Consider the following 24,126-nt stretch of genomic DNA (forward strand, 5'->3'; position numbering starts at 1 on the left):
GCATGTCACTCACATGAGATATCTATTTTTACGGAGGCAATAATAATGAGTTTTTGAACAAATTACTGCTGCTAATAGTAAATTTTATTTTCCAAATTATATCACTGTTTAAACTATTTTTTAAACTAATACTCGCGTAATTAACTAAGTCCCACCTCTAAGTACTTAGTGAAAGTAATTAATAAATCGCTCTATGGGAAAGAGATCCATAAATCGTTCTATGGAAAAGCATTTCATGAGTATAGCCTTATTGTGCAACTAAGTAAATCGTTTTCGGAAAAAGTGATTAATCACTCTCTCAGAAGAAGAAAGCAATTAGGCTCTATGGAAAAGCGATTCATAAATTATTTATAGAGTCTACACTAAATAATAGAGTACATAGTGACTCGATGAAATTCATTACTTTGCTCACATAATCTAATAAACAAGTGATATTTTAATCGTCAGTAAACTTAAATTTTTATAAATAATATTATGTATATTTAAGTCATTCAAGTTTTAACAACGTCAGCCTAGTAATATCTTAAGCATCAGTTGATCTAAATTATCATGAACAAATATTATGTAGGTGTAAATCAGTCAAGTTTTCATAATGTGAGCCTTGAGATATTTCAATCGCTAATACATACGAACAAGAATGAAGATCAGTATAATGATATTGCACATATAGTAGATGTTATGCATGGTGTAAAAACAAATGATGAATGTGCTTTCGCATCTGATGTGGATATTGTAACAGTTAGTTAATAGTTTATTTGAAAAAGACAAAAGTTTCAGCTAGGCAAATGAGCAAATCTCGGGATGGGGCATTCAAATACCGTTAAGACCGTTCAAATACATTTACCCAAGAGCCAGAAGATAAATTAGGCATTCAAACACCCTTAAGGTCATTCAAATGTATTTTCCCGAGAGCCAAAAAATAAAGTGGCGTTCGAACAGCACCAAGGAACCCTAGTTTAGGTAATTTAATTAAGTGGTTTTGCTTATGTTAGGCAAATAAAATTCAAGAATGTTTGATCCTATTGCCAAGTATAATTGAATTAGGGAACCACCTATAAATAGATGTGTGCACTTGGATAATTATCTTAGACTATTAAAGTTCATTTGTAAGATTGTCTTATTCCTCTTTGTTTGATTACCTCCACGCTTTTAAATCCTAGCCATCATCTAGGATCTTCATCACTGCCTTCCTTTTCATCTGGCTAAACCCCCTTGACCCTAAGGACACATCTTCTCTATCCTTTTCCTGCCAACTTCCTCGATTATTAATCTGACACAATAACCCAATTGTTAATCAGGCTTGGGTTTAGGTTAATCGGGTTCAAGTCATAAATGGGTCAACCCGTCTAACCTGATTATTAATCAGGTCATATTTGGGTTTATACCTCTAACCCACTAGACCCGTTTAATCCGTTTAAGTAAATGGGTCGGGTCGGGTCGACCCGCCACACACACACACGCATATATATATATTCTAATTTGACCCTAATACCCTAAGACTCAAACTCATTTCCTTAATCCTCACACCAATGTCGTCGCCCCCTTCCCTCGCAGCCCACTTTGCCATCGCCCCTTCCCTCCTCACTCTTCACACCGAGTAACATCGGCATATCGCCTTCTCACTGCCCCGGTGCTTCTTGCTCATACCGCTCGACAACCGAGCTTCTCACGTCGCCCGAGGATCGAGATCCTCACGTCGGATCTCCCCTCTCACTCACGCTTCCTCATGCCGCCTGAGCTCGCCAATCCCCTTCACTCACGCCACCGATCCCCCCTCACATCGGTAGGTCCTCACGCCATCGGACACTCGAGCTCCTCGCACCACCGGACACTCGGGCTCTTCGCGCAGCCAGACACCCGAGCTCCTCGCCTCCTTAGTTGTCGTCGCCTCATGTCGTTGAATCTTGTCAAGTATGAATGAGATCAGAAATTAATCTAGACATAGTTTAGGCTGACTCTGCCTTTAATGGTAATTTATTTATGCTTGTTACTAACATTAATTCAATGTTATACATTGAGGTTCTACTAGATTTCTGTTTGTGCATGCTATTTGATATTAGACTACTTAATTGTTAGTGCATGCTATTTGTGCATGCTATTTAATATTAGTCTACTCTAGATTTTTAGACTAGTGGTCTTTATGACATCCTCCACCTGGCTGTTAAGCACTGTAATACTAATTTTCCTTTTATGACTTGGATCCTTTCTATCTTAAGTGTGCTTATTCTCCTGATGTGAAGATTATTAGGCAAGTTTTGAGCTAGGCCATCTTTCACAATACATTTGAAGATAGCAAAGTTGTTAGTGCCTTTAATGGTAGTTTAGCTTATTTGATTGATATTTTAGATCTGATATGTTATTGTTCACTTTTAATGGTAATTTTAGCTATGCTCCCTCCTATGATAGAATTCCATAGTCTAAACTATTGTTTAATTACAGATTATTATTTAATTACTTATTTTACTGCATTATTTTTTAATTTCTTGTTAGATCACTTGATTTTAGTTTAATTTAATTTAGTTTCACTGCTTTGGTTCCATGTCAACATATTATTTCACTTGCTTTCATTTTAACTATGGGTATTTTTTACTTAGATTTGCTTGTTAAATATCATACTAATCTTATAGTGGCATCTTATCTATTAGCCTTTTTATCAATCATATACAAACTTTTTAATTAGTTTGAAGTGTTTAATTACTGATTATTATTTAGTTACTTGTTTTACAATATTACTTTTTTAATTTCTTGTTAGATCTATTTAGTCAAGTCCATCTCACTTGATTTTAGTTCAATTTAATTTAGTTTCATGGCTTTGGTTCTATGTCATGATATTATTTCTCTTGCTTTCATTTTAGTTATGGGTGTTTTTTTACTTAGATTTGCTTGTTAAATATCTTACTAATTTTATAATGGCATCTTATCCATTAGCTTTTTTATCAATTATATACAAACTTTTTAATTAGTTTAAAGTGTTTAATTACTGATTATTGTTTAGTTACTTATTTTACTGCATTATTTTTTTAATTTCTTGTTAGATCTATTTAGTAAAGTCAATCTCACTTGATTTTAGTTTAATTTAATTTAGTTTTATAACTTTGGTTCCATGTCATGATATTATTTCTCTTGCTTTCATTTTAGTTATGGGTGATGATAGTAATGAAGATATATAGGTGGAGAAAATTCTAGTAGCAAAAGAAAAAGAAAATAAACATCTAGTATTTGGAAAGTGTTTATGGAGCTACCAAAAGGAGAAAATGGGTTAAAAAGAGCCAAATGTAAATTGTGTGGTGTTATATACATATCAGATAGTAAGTACAAGACTAGAAATATGAAACGCCATATACCTATATGCCCAAAGTTAAAAACTAAAGATATAGACCAATTATTCATTGCCAAATCAAAAGGATCGATGTCTTTACAAGTTTCTAAGTTTGATGAGGAGAAATACTATGAATTGATGACAATGACAATTGTTAAGCATGAATTGCCTTTTCAATTTATTGATTACGAAGGAGTTAGAATATTGTACAATTACTTATGTGATGAGGTCAAACATATTAGTAGAAATACAGTCAAGGTAGATGTTTTGAAAATGTACAGAAGAAAGAAGGATAAACTTAAAGATTGGTTACATTCTATTCCTGGAAGAATCAGTTTAACATCCGACTTGTGAACTTCCATAACCATTGATGGTTATTTATGTCTCACGGCACACTTTATTGATGAAAATTGGGTATTGCAAGAAAAATTATAAATTGTTGTGTAATGCCAACTCCAAACATTTGAATAGTTTTGTCTGGTAAGATTTATACATTGTTGACTGAATGAGGTATAGAAAAAAAGTTATTTTCTATAACACTTGATAATGCATCTGCCAATGATTTATTTGTTGAGTTGTTGAGAAGTCAACTTATGTTGAATGATGCTTTATTATATAATGGTGATTTCTTTCATGTTCATTGTTGTGCTCATATTCTTAATTTAATAATGCAAGAAAGTCTGAAAGAAATAGATGATTATGTATTCAAAATCAGATAGAGCATCAAATATGTTAAGGGGTCACAAGTCAGAAAACAAATATTTGCTGAGTGTATTAAACAAGTTTCTTTGAATAATAGTAAAGAATTAAGACAAGATGTGCCTACAAGATAAAATTCAACTTACCTAATGCTTGACAGTGCTATTATATATCGTTGTGCATTTCTTCATTTATAATTGAGTGATTCAAATTATAAGTATTGTCCATCACAAGAAGAATGGGGTAAAGCTGAAAAGATTTGTAAGTTTTTGAAGTTGTTTTATAATGTTACATCTCTATTTTCTGGATCTATATACCCTACAATAAATTTATACTTTCCTAGGGCTGTTTTGATCCAATCAAATGTAATGGAAGGCATACAAAGTTCAGATAATTTTATTAGTTGTATAACCACACAGATGAATGTGAAGTTTGAGAAATATTGGAAACAATACAGTATTAATTTAGCGCTAGCTCTCATCCTAAATCCACGATTCAAAATACATTTTGTGAAATTCTCATACAACAAACTCTATGGCTCTTCTTATGAGATGATAAAGATCCGCAAAAAGTTGTTTGCTCTTTTTTATCACTATGTTCAAAACACTTCTAAAATTTCCAATGTGACATCTTCAGCTACTTTATGTAAAGTTTCAAATGATACTGAAGATAACAACTCTATGATGAAGGTAATTTAGTGTCATTAGTATGTTCTTATCATTATTTAATATTTTTTATATATTCAGAATTATAATTATTTTTATGTTGGAGTTTGATTCATTTGAGAGTTTTGAGTTTGTGAGTAAATCACAAAAGTCACAATTAGAATTGTATGAAGAGCCTCGAATTGATCAAAATTTTAAATTGGATATTCTTAACTATTAAAAATCCAATCAATTTCGATATCCAGATCTTTTTCTCATGGCATGCGATATATTAAGTATTCCTATCTCCATAGTTGCTTCTGAATACTCAAGATTGGTTGTTTCATACTAGAGGTAAGTATATTATTATTTTCGTATATAAATATTCAAAAAGTTTAGTCTACTAATTATTTTATTATATTATGATAGATAATTTGGTAGCATTGGAGGAGCTAACGGAAAATATTACAAATTTGGACTTAATGGCTAATACAAGTGAAGTTGTAAAATCTGGTGAATACTCAAACACATAAATATAAATTTGGTAAATGCTCATTAACTAATGTAAGTGAAGTTTTGTATATATCTTATATTTTAGATGTTTACCTTTTGTTCTTTTTGACAGGGTCATGATATTTGGAGATGGAGGGCTTAATGATAGTGTTTGCATATTTCAAACTATTTGTAATTTGTAATAGATTGTAAACTCTAAATTTTGTTCTAATTGTCATGGGATTGTATGGACTTTGTTCTAAACTTTGTTGGAATTTTGTTCCAAACTCTATTGTATGAACTTTTGTTATGATAAATTATTAGGATTGTAATTTGGATGTTGTATAAGTTTAGAGTTGGAAATGTATTATTTTGTTTATATGAATGTATGATACACTTTTTAAGAATTGGAATTTTGTTCTAAACTCTATTGTATGTACTTTTGTTATAATAAATTATTAGGATTGTAATTTTGATGTAGTATGAATTTTGAGTTTAAAATAGGTTATTTTATTTGTGTAATACACCATTTATATATAATAAATAAGTAAATATTAAATTTTATATAGGATTTATATTAAACGAGTTAGACGGGTCGTGTTAACATGTCGGATCAACATAACCTGTTTAAGTATACGGGTTAGACGGGTCGTGTTAACCCAACCCGTTTATTAAACGAGTTAGGCGGGTCCTGTCGTGTTACCCATTTATTAATTGGGTCATGTTCGTGTTTACCAAATGCAACCTGTTTATTAATCTGGTCGTATTCGTGTCAAGGTAATGTTGACCCGACCCGAATCTGACCCGACTCGAACCCGCTTAACCCAACCCGATTGTCACCCCTAATCTCCAGCACCTTACCACAACTCTAAGCCGATCACCACCACACTTCTTCGGCTTCTCTTTTCTTCGATCCATCCTAGATTTGTTCTCTATTTCGAAGCTATCTCAATCCCAAAATTACTCTACCATCTAACCGTTTGATCTACAGTTACATCTTAACTTTGGAGATCTACGATAACCCTAACTTTTTACTCGTGAGTCGAAATCTAGTTTCGTCTTCAAATTTGGATTCGTAGTGATCATGGGGTTAGGAAGGTGATCATTACAAATGTTGATCAATAACTAGAGGCAGATCAAGATCATTTTGTGCCACCTTTATTTGAACCTCCACTAGAGTGGTGTAACACAGATTAGGCACCTCGTATGGTTATTAGTAACCAAGTACAAGGTATATTAGTCATTTTGCAAAATATTAGTGGTGAACCATGTGTTGGTCTATTATCTAAATGCAAAGACGAGTTGTAGATGTATTTAAAAAAATATATAATTACCTCCATCGCTCATAGAAGATTAAATATTCTATTCTTACCATTTTATATATAAAGTGTAAACAAGATGATATTTGTCAATGGAGAGTACAAGCATATATTCGCAATTACTATGAGATATGGGAAATAACAAAATATATTGGTCCTCATAGTTGTCTCAACCCATCACTAAATGCGGATAATTATCAATTAGATATCAGATTTGCGGCGCATGAACTTACAGATTATATGAGAAAGAATATAAGTACAAAAATGGTTAGTCTCCAATAAGAGATTATTCATACTTATTGTAACAACCTATCTTAAAAAGAAAATTATAGTGCATGGCACACCATGCGCCCTAGCTACAAGCTTGGTCTCTTTAAATCTCTCTCTTTATATATATCATTTTCTCCTCTCCATCAAACTCTCTCTCTCTCTCTCTCTCTCTCTCTCTCTCTCTCTCTCTCTCTCTCTCTCTCTCTCTCGTTCCTTACACCGCGGCCTACTGCCGCTGCCACCTCCATTGACGTTGGTGAGCCTCTTCCGTCCCCCTCTTCTCTCTCTCTCTCTCTCTCTCTCTCTCTCTCTCTCTCTCTCTCTCTCTCTCTCTCTCTCTCTCTCTCTTTTGTCGGAACAGAGCCACCGACGAGAGCCGGCCGCTGGCTAGCCAATAGTGGCCAAGCCCCTCCCCGCCAACCCGGCTCTCCTCCTTCCCCTCCTCTATCTCTTCTCTTCTTCTTCTTCCTTTCTTTTTCTTTTTCTTCCTCAGTTTCTTCTCCTTCTCCTTTTGCAATAGTGCTGGGCCGACAATGGTGGCAGTATTCTTTTTTATTTTGTTTTATTTTATTTATATTATTTATTTAGGTATTTCTTTTCTTAATTAATGCATATAGATTATTTAGATATTAATTATTTTAATAATGATATATATTCTTCAATATGATTATTATTAATTATAATTAGTATATTTAATGATTAATTAGGTTATAAACTATTACACAGATATAGGAAATACGTTTATTTATTTATTTATATTTCTATTAGATTAATAGATAGATTTGTAAAATATAATTATTAGATTTATATTCTAATATTCTTATGATATACATTTTAAGTAATTCTAGTAATTTATTATATATTATTATTTTGTAACAAATAAAATACCGGGGCTTATTTATTTATTATTTTTATAAAGTAAAGACTACATAGTCCCTAATTACTCAAGATAGAGTGAGAACCACAACTTAACTATAATTAGGTTTTTATCTATATTTATATTTTTATTTATAATTATAAATCTAACTAGTTATAAAGATAAGTAGAAAATTTGAAACCTAATAAATCATCATATTTTTACATGAACTGATTTCAATTAGATAAACGACTAATTATTTGTTACATAAATATTTTCAGAATCCCTTATTTGAGACCCCGGGGACCTTACTAACAATAAGTTATGGTCGATTGATGGACGTGAGGGATACGTGTGTTGGGTCTTCTGATTAGATAGTGAGTAGTCTGGTCCCCTAGACGCCTTTATCAAATTAAGATATATTATATATTTATGTATATGCATATTTTGGCCTCCAATATATTTATATGATCTTATTTTGAGATGATTTTACTCGAGCATATTTTATCATTCATTCGATTATGCTGATTTTAGATATGAGTATGCTAGTGATATATAGAGATGATTGGAGATGACTATATTGTTATGGCTTTATGTCGAGATGATCCTTAGCATGAGTATGCATGTGATAGACTAAAATGAGTATACATGCGACATATGTATGATTCGAGATTTCATCGCAATATATCTCTTTTGACTCCTTTTCCACATTAATTTTTAATATGCATAACTTGTTATAGTACTAGATAAAATGTATATCATTTGTCATTTAGAAGGAAAGTATAAAATCTAATTAATAGAATAGATGGTAGAAAGTATGAGGATACCCGAATGGGCACGAGAGTTAGAACATGCTTGGTGGATGATTGATCGCTCGATATAGTCGCGATCCTATGGCCTTATGTCCAAGGTCATTAGTCTGTGTGCACAGCAGACATTTGGACACGTACCATTCGCTAGGGCATATGTGGCAAGTTATCCTCATGTATTTTTATCAATTAGAAGGGTGCCCGGTCTGGATGGATATTGATACCCTTAGCGGATGGTAGGGTATACTTCTAATTGAGATACTCTTTATGGATGGCAAAGTATGTTTTGAGCCTTCGGCCATGATGTTAAGATCGGGTACCGAATGTTGAATGTGCAAAGTGGTCTAATATGATGATGACATTCGGGAGATGACTTTGATGACTAAAATGTTGAGAAATGCATATGATTTTATTATCATCTAATATACTTAATTATCAAGTAATAAATATGTATCATATATTGTTATATTTGATATCATGGCATGATTATGGTCGGCATGCATCATATGTGTTATATTTGAGAGAGAGTTATGATGATGGTATGATATGGAGATTATTTATACATTCTCGAGAGTTGTATATTTTGATCAGTTATGAGATGATACCTATATTTTATTTATATATTAATGAGGATACATTCATATTCTCATTCATTAAATAATGCTCCTATGTGATTCATATTATCTAATATATAATTTACTCTTTGTTTGACACATTGATTCAGGGTAAGGTCTACTCATTAAGCCTTTTGCTCATGACTTTGTTTATTTCTTTTCTAACCCCTTTATATATAAGATGCGTAATAGCGACTTGAGTTATCCTGAGAAGATATTTTTAGAATGATGAGGTGAGGTATAGGTGCGAGACGATATAGATGATAATTTGTATAGAAATTGAGTTGTATCGTCGTTTGTTATATTTGTACTTTATTGTATCAAATAAGTAATTTACATAATACAGGTCGAAGTATATTATACTCAAGTGTCAATGGTTATAAATTGTATCTTGATGGCTTATCATGGCTTGTGTGGGCCTTGCTAGATTATGTAGTGGTCTAGTTTAGTTATTATGGATTTAGATATGCATTTATGATTTGTGAATGGATATGTTAGCAAATTTTATTTGATGATGTCATGATTATCTGGGCATAGAGTTTATCTATACATGAGGGACCTCGCCTGACCTGTCACGTGTCGCATGGGCGCATGAGCGTGCATTTGCCCATACCGAGTGGAGGCGTTACACTTATTATTATCTGATTTCATACTTAAAGGCTTGGAGAGCAAAATAAAAAGTCATGACAAACCTATTTGTGGTTGAGTAGAATCATATAAGCTATTGTTTTCATATATGATGGAAGTGAAATGCAAAAATCCTGATAGAGTGGTTCAGTGGGATAAAGCTAGATTGGATGACCCAAATTCGGAGATGTTTAAGCATGTTTTTTAGTCATTTGGAGCTTCAATTCATATATTCAAACATTGTAGGCCTGTAATAAGTATTGATGGTATACATCTATATGGTAAATATGAAGGTATCTTAATTATTGTTACAGGCACTAATGGAAATGATTCGATATTTCCTCTTCCATTTGCTATTATAGAGGGCGAGAATGCGTCGAGTTGGGATTGATTTCTTGCATGTTTGCGTCATCTTATTGTGCATTAAAGATAAGAAATTTATTTGATTTCAGAACAGCATGCTAGGATATTAGCAACTGGCTTATCACATCTATTCAATTGGAAGAAGCCAATAGCTTATCACGGCATTTGTTTGCGCTATATGGTTAACAATTTTAATAAACACTTTCACAATACTACTTTAAAGAATTTTGTTTATCAAACTACTATGAAAAATCAAGTCCAAAAGTTTGACTTTCAGATGTCACAAATTGAGCAGTTACATTTAGATGCAATAAAATGACTTAATGACATCCCAGTTGAAAAGTGGGCTCTAGCTCACGAAGGTAGACATCGTTCCGAACTTATGACTACTAATTTATCTGAGTGGTTAATAATATATTATTTAATGCTCGATTCTTATCATAATAGATTTGGCGGAAGTAACATTTTATTGCTCAATCTACTATTTCTATGCGAGCTGCAAATAAAGAGAAGATTATTTAAGAATCAACCAACAGTTCGCGCCTAACATCACAACTACTATGATTGCAGATCTTGAGATAGCAAACTTATATACTGTTCGGGGATTTCATCATCGTCAAGGTATTTTTGGTGTTACCACTACACGTTCTTTGTAAAATACAGAAAGAGATGAGCATGGTCAAACAATTAATCTGAACAATAACACCTACACTTGTGGAAATTGGCAACAATATTGATATCCTTGCATGCATGTACTTCCCGCTTGCAAGTCCATTCAGCTTGACTGGATGCAATTTGTTGATAAGATATACACAATTGAAGCATATATGAACAAATGGAGACCTAAGTTTACACCACTTAGCGATCAAGGTTATTAGCCCAAGTATGATGATCCAACCTTGTTATCTAATCCATTAATGAAACGAATTAGTAAAGCCAGCCAAAATCAACAAGAATTTATAATGAGATGAATGAAAAGGAAAGGCGCCAAGCAATCATATATGGGCATTGCAAACAACAAGACCATAATCGACAAATTTGTCATGTTACATATAAAGAGTTAAACACAAACATTGCTATTAAATGTAATAAGTTTGCACTTTCTTAAATGTTTAGCATGTTTATTATCTTATGTGTTATGTTACTTTTTTTATATCATGACCTTTAGCATACTTATGAATGTAATTTCTTGCAGTTGTGAGGATATGGTTGTATATAAGAATCCAAGCCCTATTATAGATGGGTCTGTCTTAATATTGCTGAAACAATATAGATATGAGGCTATTCGATAGGCGAGATAAAAGCTATCTTTACTAACCATCTTTTCCATTCTCTTAGGACTTAAATGAAAACGGAATACAAACCTTTACTTACCATCTGTTTTGAGCTATCTTTATTTACTATCTCTTTACTTACCATTTTTTATTGGTTAAAAACCTTGTTATAGATGATTCACATGACATTTTCTAAGTGGTTCATATAACTTATTTATATTTTTGCAAATTATAAGATCTGAGTAGACTCACTTGTCAACATCGTTTTACATAAACTTTGAGACAGTGGATACCATATTCACGAGTTCTTCGTCTTCTTGTTCAAAGATAATTTTATTTTGCCTATAGAGTAGTAGAGATTAATATTGACTAAGCACGATTACAACTCTAGTTCAACGTTGGAGACAAGAGACACATTTCATCTCGCAATCCGGGAGGCTACTATGACTTTACAAGATGTGGCGATATTTATAGGTTTGTGTGTCCATGGTCTAGCTGTCACTAGTAGCATAGATTATAGATGGGCAGAATTGTGTCTAGAGCTTTCAGGAGTTATGCCACCTCAAGCTGCTATGCAAGGTTCATTAATCTAGATGCAATAGTTGCGTGACACATTTGCAATGCTACCCGTAGATGCTAATGATCAAACTGTATAGAGTTATGCTTAGGCCTATATTTTATCACTTTTGGGAACTACAGTTTGGTTGACAAGTTAAGAGCTACGGTCTAATTAATTTATTTACCTTTCCTACGGGAATTATAATACACTAGCACCGTTAGCTAGGGCAGTGCAACATTAGTAGTACTTTATTGAGAATTATGTCAAGCTTCTAAGCTCGGTGCATTAAAGATAGCTAGCCCCTTTGTCTTGTTACATGTATAATCTACTTCTATTTGTTTTGTCTGTTATATATATATATATATATATATATATATATATATATATATATATATATATATTGGTAAATTAAGTTTGGGCATGGGAACGCCAATATGTTGGACTACCGAAGAAGCTCCCCACCTCCTATCATAGCAGTTAGTGATCATATTGAGTAGCATGAGGCCAAGGTTACCGACCACCTGTAGTATCACCCTCACCTGTACACCCTCACCTGTAGATCCACTTGGTGCAAAATGGTAGTGTCGCTTGACTTTTGAGCATAATCCGATGCCATATGTATTACGATACTTTAGAGATCTACTAGATCAATAGAGAGATGATTAAGTAGTTGATAGTTAATAATAGAAAGTAAACAACTTTTAATTTTCACTAATTATTTTACTATAATACAAATGATATGGGAGCTATATAAAGAGAATGTTGTGGCTACTTTACTTGCCATATATATAAGAAAGTCACATATGAAGGATTATAGCTCCCCTCATATACTTTGATGTGATAGAATGATATTTTCCATTCCTTATATTTACGAAAGTTGTTAATATATTTTATTCTTCTTATTCTACTTCTTCTTTTCTGTTATTGTTTCTTCTCCCATTAATTAATCATTTCTTCTTTTTCCATTAATTAATTATTCATTTTTTTATTCAAGTCTCTACAATCACGATTTAATTATTATTTATTTCTATATAAATTGTAACATAAAATTTCATACTTAAACATAGAATTTCATAATTAAACTAAAAATTATTCATTTCGATTGATAGATTTATAATCTGAAGAAACTCTAAGTACAAAAATTATAAATTATGATGTCACCAATTTTATTTAATTAGTTTCATAATTTTTAAACGTCATAATTTTACATTTAAACTAATAATTATTCGTTTTGTCTAAATAGATTCATAATTTAAAGAAACTTAAAATACAAAAATTATAGATCATGGTGTTACCAATTTAATACAATTAGTTTCATAATTTTTGGATATCAAATAATTATCTTTTGAATATTTTTTCAAAACTATAAATAACTTAAATTCTATGTTTAAATACAAAATTTTGCATTTAAGTACAAAATCTTAACTGTAATTCATAATTTTATATTTAACAACAACAAAAGAAAAATTAACAACTGCATATGAAGTAGAAGATGATAAAAAAAACAATTAAGTGCAGAGTCATTTCTCTCTCTTGTAATATCCTATCAATATTTAATAATGCACTAAATGACAAAAAGGGTAAAATTTAAAAAAAAAACAAAAATCTCAAGTGCAAGGAAAACCGAAATAAACCCTAGCTCGCCAAATTGAAAACTAAGTAAATTTACAGTGCAAACAACCCTAATAAGATACTCACATTGCGTACAAAGAAATAAAGTAAACAAAAGCCAGCAACTTTCAAATAGCTTTACATTAGTCCAAGCATATTTTACAAGGAAAGAAAGGAATCCTTAAATTTTTCATACAAGAGAACTATGCAATATGCTTATCAAAAAGCATTGATGCAGTTACTGAGCAGCATATGCTTGATAAATATCTGAACTCCTAATTCCCACTTCCATCCAACAAGAGTTTAGAAGAAAGCTGGCAACACCGAAAGATTTAGTTAGTAGAGCTGAGACATGCATTAAAGTAGATGGTCTAACTTCCACATGCAATGCACTCTTCTCGGTTGTTCAAGGAACAAACAACTTGGGCCATTTTGGCTTCAACATCCTCTTCCTCCACTGGCTCCTTGTCCTGTGATTCCTCCATATGTTTTAGATCATTATATGCCAAAAGAACGACATAATTAATATGAAATGCAGAATAATGCAAGAAAAAGTAGTCAAAATATGCAAGAGAATCACCTTGAGAAGCGACGTGTCCACAGTAAACTTGATCGCATCAGCAGCAGCACGCGTCCGAAGATAATACATCCCAGTTTTAAGACCCTTTAGTAAAGAAGAAAACTCACAACTTCATAAATGTCATAATTTAAAGAAAAGAAATGTAACAACACAAGATGATGGTTTAAAAGGGTAAAGCAAAACCACCTTGGACCAGGCATAGAAGTGCAGGGATGTAAGTTTTCCAAAGTTGGGTTGATCCATGTGAATATTCAGGCTTTGACTCTGATCAATGTAGCACCCACGATCGATAGCCATGTCAACAAGCGTTCTTTGCTTGATCTCCCACACCGTCCTGACAAAATATTATAAGGATTCTATGCATACATAATACAGAAGAAGATAGCTCCAAATTAGCTGGTACCATATTTATATGCTTACCTGTAAATAGCTTTCAAATTTTCTGATATTTCAGGAATCTTTTGAACAGAGCCATCTTCATAAATTATCTGGTTCTTAAGTGCTGGATTCCAAAGACCCATCTCAGTCAAGTCATGCAGGAGATGCTTATTCACTACAACGAACTCTCCACTGATATTAAGAGATGATATAAATATTAGCATATGAATGCTTTCAAAGGTGTTATGTAATATCATTCACAGCATATATGTAAACCTCAGCACTCTGCGACTGTAGATGTTGGATGTGTAGGGCTCAAAGCACTCATTATTGCCAAGAATCTGACTAGTTGAAGCAGTCGGCATGGGAGCAACAAGCAGGGAATTCCTCAGTCCATTCTTGGAAATCATTTCCCTCAGAGTTCGCCAATCCCATTTGTCTGATGGAGTTACATTCCACATGTCAGGTTGAAGAATCCCCTGTACAAGCAGAGGATTAAAACTTGAGCCATGAAAGAATTATATCATCACAACTTTTTCGTACTATTGCATGCACAAGCTAGAAAAAAGAGAAACCCCCATGTATTCTTCTGCTACCATTTTAGAACTTTAAATTTTCAGTCACATCGCATCATTGTGCAAGTTATATAGCATCATTTTGCATGAAGATTATCTTTCAATCTTTCATAACATGTCCAGATCTCCAATAACAATGAAAGAAATCAATATCCTTCGACAAACAATTTACAAGGCCTACTCTGCCTTACAGAAATACAAGTCATGAACTTATGTAAGCTATTTGGAACATGTTTGGAGAAAAGATGTGTACAATATGAATAATTCTAATATAATTTTCTCAAGAATCTATTTGAACTTATGTAGCTTAGTTTGTTTCCAAGGATATGTTTGATTGTGTATTCTATATTGTTTATTACCAGAAATAATTGTATCAATCAACATTTACCAAGGATAATATAAAAAAATTATTTCTATCATAAAGACATATACTAACATAGCTAGCTAGAAAAAATGACAAACCGAAATATTCTAGATGAGCAAGCCTTTCAAACACATACCTTGCTGACAGGACTCCCTTTGTAGGTCTCATATGGGCCTTCCTTTGCAGCAATCTCAGCAGAAGATTTCAAGGCATGGTAGTAGATAGTCTCAAATATATCCTTATTCAGCTGTTGAGCCTGCATAGGAGATAAATTTACAAGATATTAGCTGACAACATCAAGAATTGATGGATAACATATCCTAAAGCCCTTAATAGTCAGAACGAAATACCTCTGGTGAATCAAATGGCATGCCAAGCAAGATGAAAGTATCTGCTAAACCCTGAACTCCTATTCCTATTGGTCTATGCCGTAGATTTGACCTTTTTGCAGTTTCAACAGGGTAATAATTAACATCAATAATTTTATTGAGGTTTGATGTGATAATTGAGGTAACCTGTTACAATAGACAAAATATAAGTGAAACACAGTCAAGAGTGCTTAGGATGCCCTCACGTTGACATAAGAAGATCATAACAAACCTCAGCTAGCTTATCAAAATCAAAGTATCTGTTCTTTGATCCACTGCTGCCAACTAGTTTAGATGGGTGAGACTCTATAGGAACTCCCTGAAAGAAAAAAAGAATGGATTATGCATAAATAGCTTGAGATGGGAATTTACCAACAGGAATTAATAAGATCTGCAAGATATACCTTCTCTCTTACAAAACGTGGCAAAGCAATGGATGCCAAATTGCAGACAGCAGTTTCAGTTGGACTTGTGAACTCAATTATCTCAGTACATAAGTTAGAAGACTTGATTGTGCCCAGATTTTGCTGGTTGCTCTTCCTATTGCAAGTATCCTACAGAAAAGAACAAGTTTATAGATACCAACTCACATTTCCATTGATTAAAAAAATTTCATGTGTGGAACACTAGCCATAGAGGAACATATTTTATTAGGGAATTTTTACATAATTACCACTGAACACTTTCAAAACACGTTGCTACTACATTATTCAAAATATCATAATTGCCACCAAAATTATTGTGTTCTTCAAAAATGTCATTCCATTAGTTAAATCTAACTAATTATGATTAAAACATAACTTAGATTCAAAAAAGACTTTGTTTGCCCTTACATAAATTATTTAAAGATATCAAATACTATACCCAATACCATAGTACAACAAAAAATGTCTTCTTTTATGCTAGATAAAAAAATTGTTGATAAATATTCTACATTCTAAACTTTAAAAAAGAGGGTATTTTAATCCTTTATTTGTGTTTACTATAATAATCTGTAAGGAATATTCTATTAAAAATAAACCATAATAGCAATTCTGAAAGTCTAAAGATTTTAGTGGCAAGTTTGATATTTTTAAAGAATAATTTGGCAATTATGATATATTGAAAGTTTTCAATGGCAATTATGTAAACAATCCATTTTATTGATATTAGTGTAATATGATGCCAGCTTCAATGGAGCAAGATGAAATTTGCAACTACAAGTTATTTCCCTTTCTACAGAAAAAGAAATGAAGGATTCTGATACTCAGTAGAGTACCTTGAAAAGCATATATGGAGTTCCAGTTTCTATCTGAGACTTCAGAATTTCAAACCAGAGGTTCTGTGCAGCAACAACTTTCTTTGCCTTGCCCTAGAATATGTGCAGATAGTATCAGGAGAGTCAATTCAAATATAAGTTGCATGAAATTTTAAATCTGAGTAGAAGGATTACCTCTCTTTCATATTTGTTGTACAGAATTTCAAACTCATCACCCCAGCAGTCAGACAGACCTGGAGCTTCATTGGGGCAAAACAATGACCATTGTCCATTGCTCTGGACCCTCTCCATGAAAAGATCAGGAACCCAAAGTGCAAAAAAGAGATCTCGTGCACGGTGTTCTTCCTGTAAATTACTAAATTAACTATTCACACTACGAGGTTAAAGATAGAATAACATAAATTACACTATTAACCAAATATGATATTCCATTTAAGTATAAAAAGCAATAAAAACAAATGGAGAAGAAGATTGATGAAAGAAAACAACATCAACCACTACTATTAAAGAGCCTAAAGTATAAAGATTTGCAAAATGCCACAATCACAATTGAGAAATAACTATAGTTGTTAAGGTGGCACTTGGTTTGAGTTCAAAGTTAGACTTTAAACTTGGTTAAAAACCCCAAGTCACGTTCAGTAATCAAACACTACTTTTTCCCAACCAAATTCAAGGATAACGAAGGAAAGAAAAAATACAAGTTTAATTTTTCAATAAAATAGATTTTGTTACTAACATACTACCAAAATATCATTATTAAATTTGTAAAATATAAATGTGATATCAGAGTAATAACGATGTCCTTATTTTTAAGTCTACAATGACTTATAAGGTCATTAGGAGCTTGTGAGCTTTTAAGTATGCAAGCAGTTGGAAGCCCACAATAACTTAATTTAGTTTTTTAATAAAATTTAGCCCACAATAACTTAATTTAGTTTTTTAATAAAATTTACAGTAATACAAACTTTTAAAAAAATAAAAAAAAATAATGTAGCATTACATGAGGGTTTGTAAGCCAAAAGTGAACTTATAGGTGCGCCCTTTAAAAAAATAATAATGATGTTCTATATACTATGGTTGCGAGATTGTAAGACAACAACGAACTTACAAGCCTGCAACCTTAGTAGGAGAGGAAAGAAAAGGTAAACACTTGTAAGCCTGCAAATCCAAGGCACTTGTGGGCTTACAAGTATGTAAACCCGCAAGCCTACAATAAAAGGCTTTTTATTGTAAAAAAGTACAAAAATTTTCATATATTTTTAAACTTCAACTAATTGGTTTCATTTAATATTATTATTTTCGTCTAATATCATCAAAGTTAAAAAGTATTTTGGTCTATTAATTTTATATATCATCTAGTTCCCTTCAAAACCAACGTATTTTTACTTTTTCATATCACATAAAAAGTAATAATTAAACTCTTAGCATAATTCACAACCAAACGTCACATTTTCTTAGCTTAGTTCAAGCTATCTAAACCATGACAAAGAGTTTCTTAGGCCAACTAATCACAATCCGTATTTAGATTCAAACCAAACAGAGAATTGATTTGGTGTACTTCAGGTTATCATAAAGCACCCAAATCATTGCCAAAGTTATAGAATCATAGATAAGCCATATGATATCTCCTATTCAAGAAAACATGTCAATGACTGATTTCCAAGAAATGTGCTGTAAGTTTTTGTCACCTCCATTAATGCTTCCTATACAAACTTTTGGTCAACAATAAAAGAGGGCAAGGCATATCCTATTCCAACCTACTATATGACCACCTTTCGAACCAATTATGCTGCAAAACCTATTTTATCAAGCCACTGTAAGTTGACAAAATTTCACCAATGTAGTCAATTCAAAATCTAATCCAATTCTAGCTTCAATCTATTAGGTCAATAGATAGCCATTATTGGTTTATTGTGGAACAACAATATTTTGTCACCAATTTAGGATAAGGTATTCCATATTTTGAACTTATAAAGAGCATCCAGTAATGAATTTAAACTAAGGTTTGATTCTTTTATTGGTTTGGGCTAAAATAATCCATACATTTAAATTTTGCAAAGCTTCAAGATAGAGTGGAGATGAAAAACTCAAACTTTTGTTCCTTGTAAATCCACCTTCATATAGATGGAGAAAACAAGGAAAAGAAAATTATTGACCTACCAATGATTTTCTTAGCGCCATTAAGTTTCAATTATATTATGTTACAATACAAATCTGGATCGATCTGGATATAAAAAAATTGTGAAAATTATAGAGGTAATCTCAAAAGTTAGGGTTCTAATGGATCTAGTTTTACGAGAATCCGACATCTAGATGAAAAGATATTAATACAATAGTAGAGTAAAGTAAAATAGAGCAAAACAGTAAATATCCGACGTTGCGGCAATCGTCGGAAATTGGTGAACAATCAAGGGTAGTAGTGGAGGCCGTAAAGTAGAGAGGCTACTGGAGGAGGAAAATAGCTAGGTTTTGAAATGTCAGAATATTTCTACGGCTATGATCTACTCCTAGAAAGGTAAGGACGATCAAATAGTTATGGTAAAAAATAAAAAAGAGATAATAAAATAACTTAACTTAATCTTTATTCTGTAACTCCTCTAATTAACAAATGACTACTCCTATTTATAGGAGTAGAGTCCTAGCGGATCGGATCCACATGCGGAGGATTATCCTATTTATTTGAAATTCAAAACAATAAGATAAAGATAACTAACTAACTTAACTCGACTTAACCCATGTAGTCGGATCATAACAAATTACTTTGTCCTTTGCTTCTAATCAATTAATATCAGAATACTCTGACTAAAGTTAATAATTTTCCTATGATGGCAGTCCATGATATCACATTTATTCTAGTTGTTCTTTGACAAACAAGCTTGTGATGCTAGTTACTCAGAACTGTTGAAGATAAGGACATCATCAAAACAATATCCATCCAGCAGCAATGTAGCATCCATTTTTATCTCATTTAACCATAACAGAAAATCATTAAATCTGGGAAGGGAACTAAAATGCCAAGGGAAATTTTCAAATGAGTGTAATTCTCAGCTAAATACTCTAGTTGTTGGAACAGTTTCAGTATTAGCTTACAATCATGTGACTTAAGAAGCCTTAATATGAGGAAATTAAATAACAACATTTTACCTTGACTAATATAAAAGAAACTGACTTCTTTGTGAGAAAACATTAAAAGAATCTGATTACAGTAGATCTTCAGACAAAGAGAAACTTATTAACTTAAAAAGCCATGGATTTCAGAGTTTATACCTTCCCATGGTTCTTTCGGAGATCAAGGAACTCAAAAATATCAGCATGCCAAGGCTCCAAATACACAGCAAATGCACCTAAAGTTATTCTGATGCAAGTTAATGCTCTGGGATTCCATCAAATACACTAGACAAAAATAATACTCATAATTACCCTTTCTCTTGCCACCCCCTTGATCAACATAACGAGCAGTATCGTTGAACACCCGCAGCATAGGAACAATACCATTTGAAGTTCCATTTGTCCCACGAATATAACTTCCAGTGGCACGAATATTGTGAACTGAAACACCAATTCCTCCAGCAGATTTGCTTATGACAGCACACTCCTTCAGAGTGTCATAGATTCCCTCAATGCTATCATCTTTCATACAGATGAGGAAGCAGCTGCTCAACTGCAATCCCATTCAAAGACAAATAAGAAAATAGATTCATATACATCTTTGAGATATGTGAAACAATGAAAATGAGTACAGGAAACAGAACTTGAGGTCTCGGAGTGCCAGCATTGAACAGTGTAGGGGAAGCATGAGTAAACCAGCGTTGTGACATCAAATGGTATGTTCTTATGACAGATCCAATATCATCCTTGTGGATTCCAACCGCAACTCTCATGAGCATGTGTTGTGGCCTTTCTACCACCTTCCCAGAGAGCTTCAAGAGGTAGGATCTCTCGAGAGTCTTAAAACCAAAATAGTCATAATCAAAGTCTCTATCATAAATTATCTCACTGTCCAGCCGAGAAGCATTCTGAAGCATTCATAATCACAACAAATTACATCAGAATTACTAAACATCTTAGATTCAGAAAAGGTAAATCTCGCATTTACAGTTAAATGATATGAAGCATATGGAATCATGTATAAAATTTGAGAAGCAAGTCTTCCTTAGTTAACAACAAAATATAATGAGAACCAGTATCAAGTTACTGGCCATCTCAACAACACATAAATATAACACATCACTTCAGCTTATTGTGAAGGCTAGCTAAATAAATCTGCACAAGATGATACTGTTTCAATCTTCCAATTAAACGATAACCAAACAAGAAAATGACGTCCTTTTAACCCCCCAGAAATGTTTACCTTCATGATTATCTCATAAACATCATCAGCTATCAAAGGGGCCTTCAGCCCAGATCTCTCATTAAAATGGTTATACATATCCTTAATCCTGCACCCATTAGCATCCGTTGAAATCAAAACCAAAATTAAAACAACCATATACAAAAACTTACGTCTCAGAGAAAGATTTTTTTGTGTTCTTATGAAGATTCGAGACAGCAATCCTTGCCGCAAGCTACAAAAACCAAACACAAAAAAAGTAAGTCTACCAGACAAAAAAAGGACAATTATTCTTCTTGCTTGAAGAGATTGAGATGAATACAGAAGCATAGTCGGGGTGGCTTGCGGTCAAAGCGGCCGAAGTCTCAGCCGCAAGTTCATCAAGCTGGCTCGTGGTGACGCCCTTGTAGACACCGGCGCACACCTTCTGCGCCACGAGCACGGGGTCGCAGTGTTCTTGGCTCAACCCATAACTCAACTTCTTCAGCCTCGCCGTGATCTTGTCGAAGTGAACCGACTCCTGCCGCCCATCTCGTTTCACCACGTACATCTCCGCAAGGAATCAAGAAGCGACCTTTCGGCGGAAATTTCGTCGAGCAGGTAGAGGGCAAAAGAGGTGGGAGCTTGTGGCGCAAGCCGAGAGTATCCACGGATAGGGTGGTGGAGGCTAAGTATAGATCTGACTGTCGGAATCAGGTGAAATTTGGGAGAGTAGTAGATTGGGGGTGGAGGAGTTGATCTACCGGAGCGGATAGGAGGTATGGAGGCCAAATGGTGCTGGTGGTGCTCGAGCTAGGCCTGATGGAGGTGGACGTAGGTGGTGGCGTGCGTAGGGTCTGTAGGTTTTCTGCCCACGACAGAGAAGAGGAGAAGAGGGTTGTTTTCTCAGGGACGAGACGGTACGAACCGTCGAGGAGGAAGGTATTTTGGCCACCAGCAATGGTCGGCCTCACCTGGACCGAAGGAAAGGAGGGAGAGGCTAGGTCGAAGAAGGGAGGAGAGGGACAAGTTCAAAAATCGAAATTTACTAGGTGCGCACCACAATTGTTTTATAAGTGGCTATCTGCTAACTCGGGTCGGCCAAGCCTACAGGTTTAGGTCAGACTAACACTCTAGTCCACATAAGTCGTATGAGAAAATGACTTGACCAGGGTCTAAAATGTAAAGCAACAACTAATAAGCAAAACGATGCAGAAAGCAAATAGATAAATATCAGAGTCTAAAATGAAAACTCCTGGCTCTCTCTTGGGCACCGAGCCCAATGTGTGTGGGCTGCCTAGGCTCAATCCAGTTGAACCACAACAGTCCACCATGTTTCTGTCTTGAGATGCAATATGCAATGTCAAACTTGAGCTCCTATATCACCTCATATGAGTGTCTACCAAGCCATTCGACTAGTATCTCCATCTCAAGTCACCCTCTTTGTTATTATCATTATCGAGGTAAGACACAAACTTGTTGCATAATATGGATCTCATCCATGGGCTTAAGTAAATCAACACTTATAACCTGACTAGGTCTGATTGTGCTTGTATAAGTGATACATAAAAATGGGGTGAACCTGTGATCCATGGATAGCTCTAGCCAATATGTAACTAGTCTAACTCGCTCCAACACTGTTACGATGGCTTTCTTTAAGAGATACGGTCAATAAGCTTAGTTTTAATTAAGATGAAACTTTCAAGAACAACTGCAAGCAATCTAGCAATCCAAAAGATATGAGATTTTAATGAGTTGTTCCTTTTGAAGTAAGTGATCCAACGCCACTAGAATCACGTTGATTGGAGGTGTAGATCAGAAGATATGAGGGAAATATTGACCTTTGGTCAAATGGTGGCAAGATGGACATGGGTAATAGAAGGTGAAACAATGGTTAGGGTATTAGAAGATGGCAATGGCAGCGATGGTGAGGATAGAGCCTTAAGCTAGACGAAGAGATAGAGAGTAGACCGATCCTTGATAGGCAAGGGGGCACAGTCAGATTGAAGGAGGAAGGAGATGACATCTGATGATAGATGTCGTTGGAGGAAGGAAATAGAGGTATAGGAAGAGAAAACTTCAATAATTCATCAATAGTTCAATAAGATTGCCTTCTATAAATTTTAGAGGCTAATCTAATAAGCAAAACAATCAAAAGATAGCCCTAGAAACAATGCAACTTTGTCGATTGCGTTCGAATGCGGGTCGAGCACGTTCGAACACGTTAAATACGTTCTCTATATTTTGTAAACTATGTACGCATTCGAAGATGCGTTCGAATGCGGGTCGAGTGTGTTTAAATGTGTTACATATATTCTCTATATTTATAAACATATATAGGCATTCAAACGTGACTTTTTGACATTTGAACACAACTTCTAAAAATCTTTATTCTTAAAAAGCAAAAAAAAAAAAAAATTCTTTTGAGGCAAGTTGGCCAAGTCTGATGATAGATGTCGTTGGAGGAAGGAGATAGAGGTATAGGAAGAGAAAACTTCAATAATTTATCAATAGTTCAATAAGATGAACTGGGGTTGAGGCTAGAGAGATCGTTCAAAGACCTTCTAATCCACTAGAATCCAAGCTCCCCAACGAAATCATTCGAAGAGGCATTGAAATAGGTGATGTCTATGGGCTCGTAGATCTAGGAGGGGAACTCTACGATGAGGTTGTTGTAGGAGTCGAATCCCACGAGCTTGGAACGGTTAGGGACAAGGCCAAAGATATCACTATGCATAAGCAAGATGAACTGGGTTTTGGCCTTGTAGAGGGAGTCGACGGTGATCTCCATGCGATAGGTGAAGGACATGGTATGGAAGAAGGAGAGGAGCTCGCCGA

At 33.9% G+C, this 24,126-nt stretch overlaps 1 protein-coding gene across 1 annotated transcript; it reads right to left on the bottom strand.

The window, feature by feature from the left end:
* Positions 1-13,559: 13,559 nt before the first annotated feature.
* LOC140761522 (ribonucleoside-diphosphate reductase large subunit) lies at positions 13,560-22,326 on the bottom strand. The gene is made up of 17 exons (XM_073098883.1): positions 21,632-22,326; positions 21,483-21,544; positions 21,331-21,418; positions 20,732-20,995; positions 20,400-20,640; positions 20,247-20,323; positions 17,154-17,324; positions 16,980-17,072; positions 16,126-16,275; positions 15,954-16,040; positions 15,704-15,868; positions 15,490-15,609; positions 14,691-14,893; positions 14,457-14,606; positions 14,223-14,370; positions 14,037-14,120; positions 13,560-13,926 (listed from the first exon to the last, which is right to left on the bottom strand). Exons 1-17 carry the CDS (start codon positions 21,857-21,859, stop codon positions 13,828-13,830), a joined length of 2,430 nt encoding a protein of 809 aa, XP_072954984.1. The 5' UTR covers positions 21,860-22,326; the 3' UTR covers positions 13,560-13,827.
* Between the last annotated feature and the right edge of the window lie 1,800 nt (positions 22,327-24,126).

Source organism: Typha angustifolia, chromosome 6, assembly GCF_048772165.1.
Source record: "Typha angustifolia cultivar Huaian chromosome 6, ASM4877216v1, whole genome shotgun sequence".
In the NCBI taxonomy this organism is placed as follows: domain Eukaryota; kingdom Viridiplantae; phylum Streptophyta; class Magnoliopsida; order Poales; family Typhaceae; genus Typha; species Typha angustifolia.

What these genes read in the sequence shown, in the direction of transcription:
- LOC140761522 (XM_073098883.1), bottom strand. Translation starts at nt 21,859, where the DNA reads ATGTACGTGGTGAAACGAGATGGGCGGCAGGAGTCGGTTCACTTCGAC. An exon ending in CACGTTTTGTAAGAGAGAAG is followed by an intron (nt 16,041 to 16,125) that starts GTATATCTTGCA and finishes TTTTTCTTTCAG; the next exon opens with GGAGTTCCTATAGAGTCTCA. An exon ending in ATTTTGATAAGCTAGCTGAG is followed by an intron (nt 15,869 to 15,953) that starts GTTTGTTATGAT and finishes CTATTGTAACAG; the next exon opens with GTTACCTCAATTATCACATC.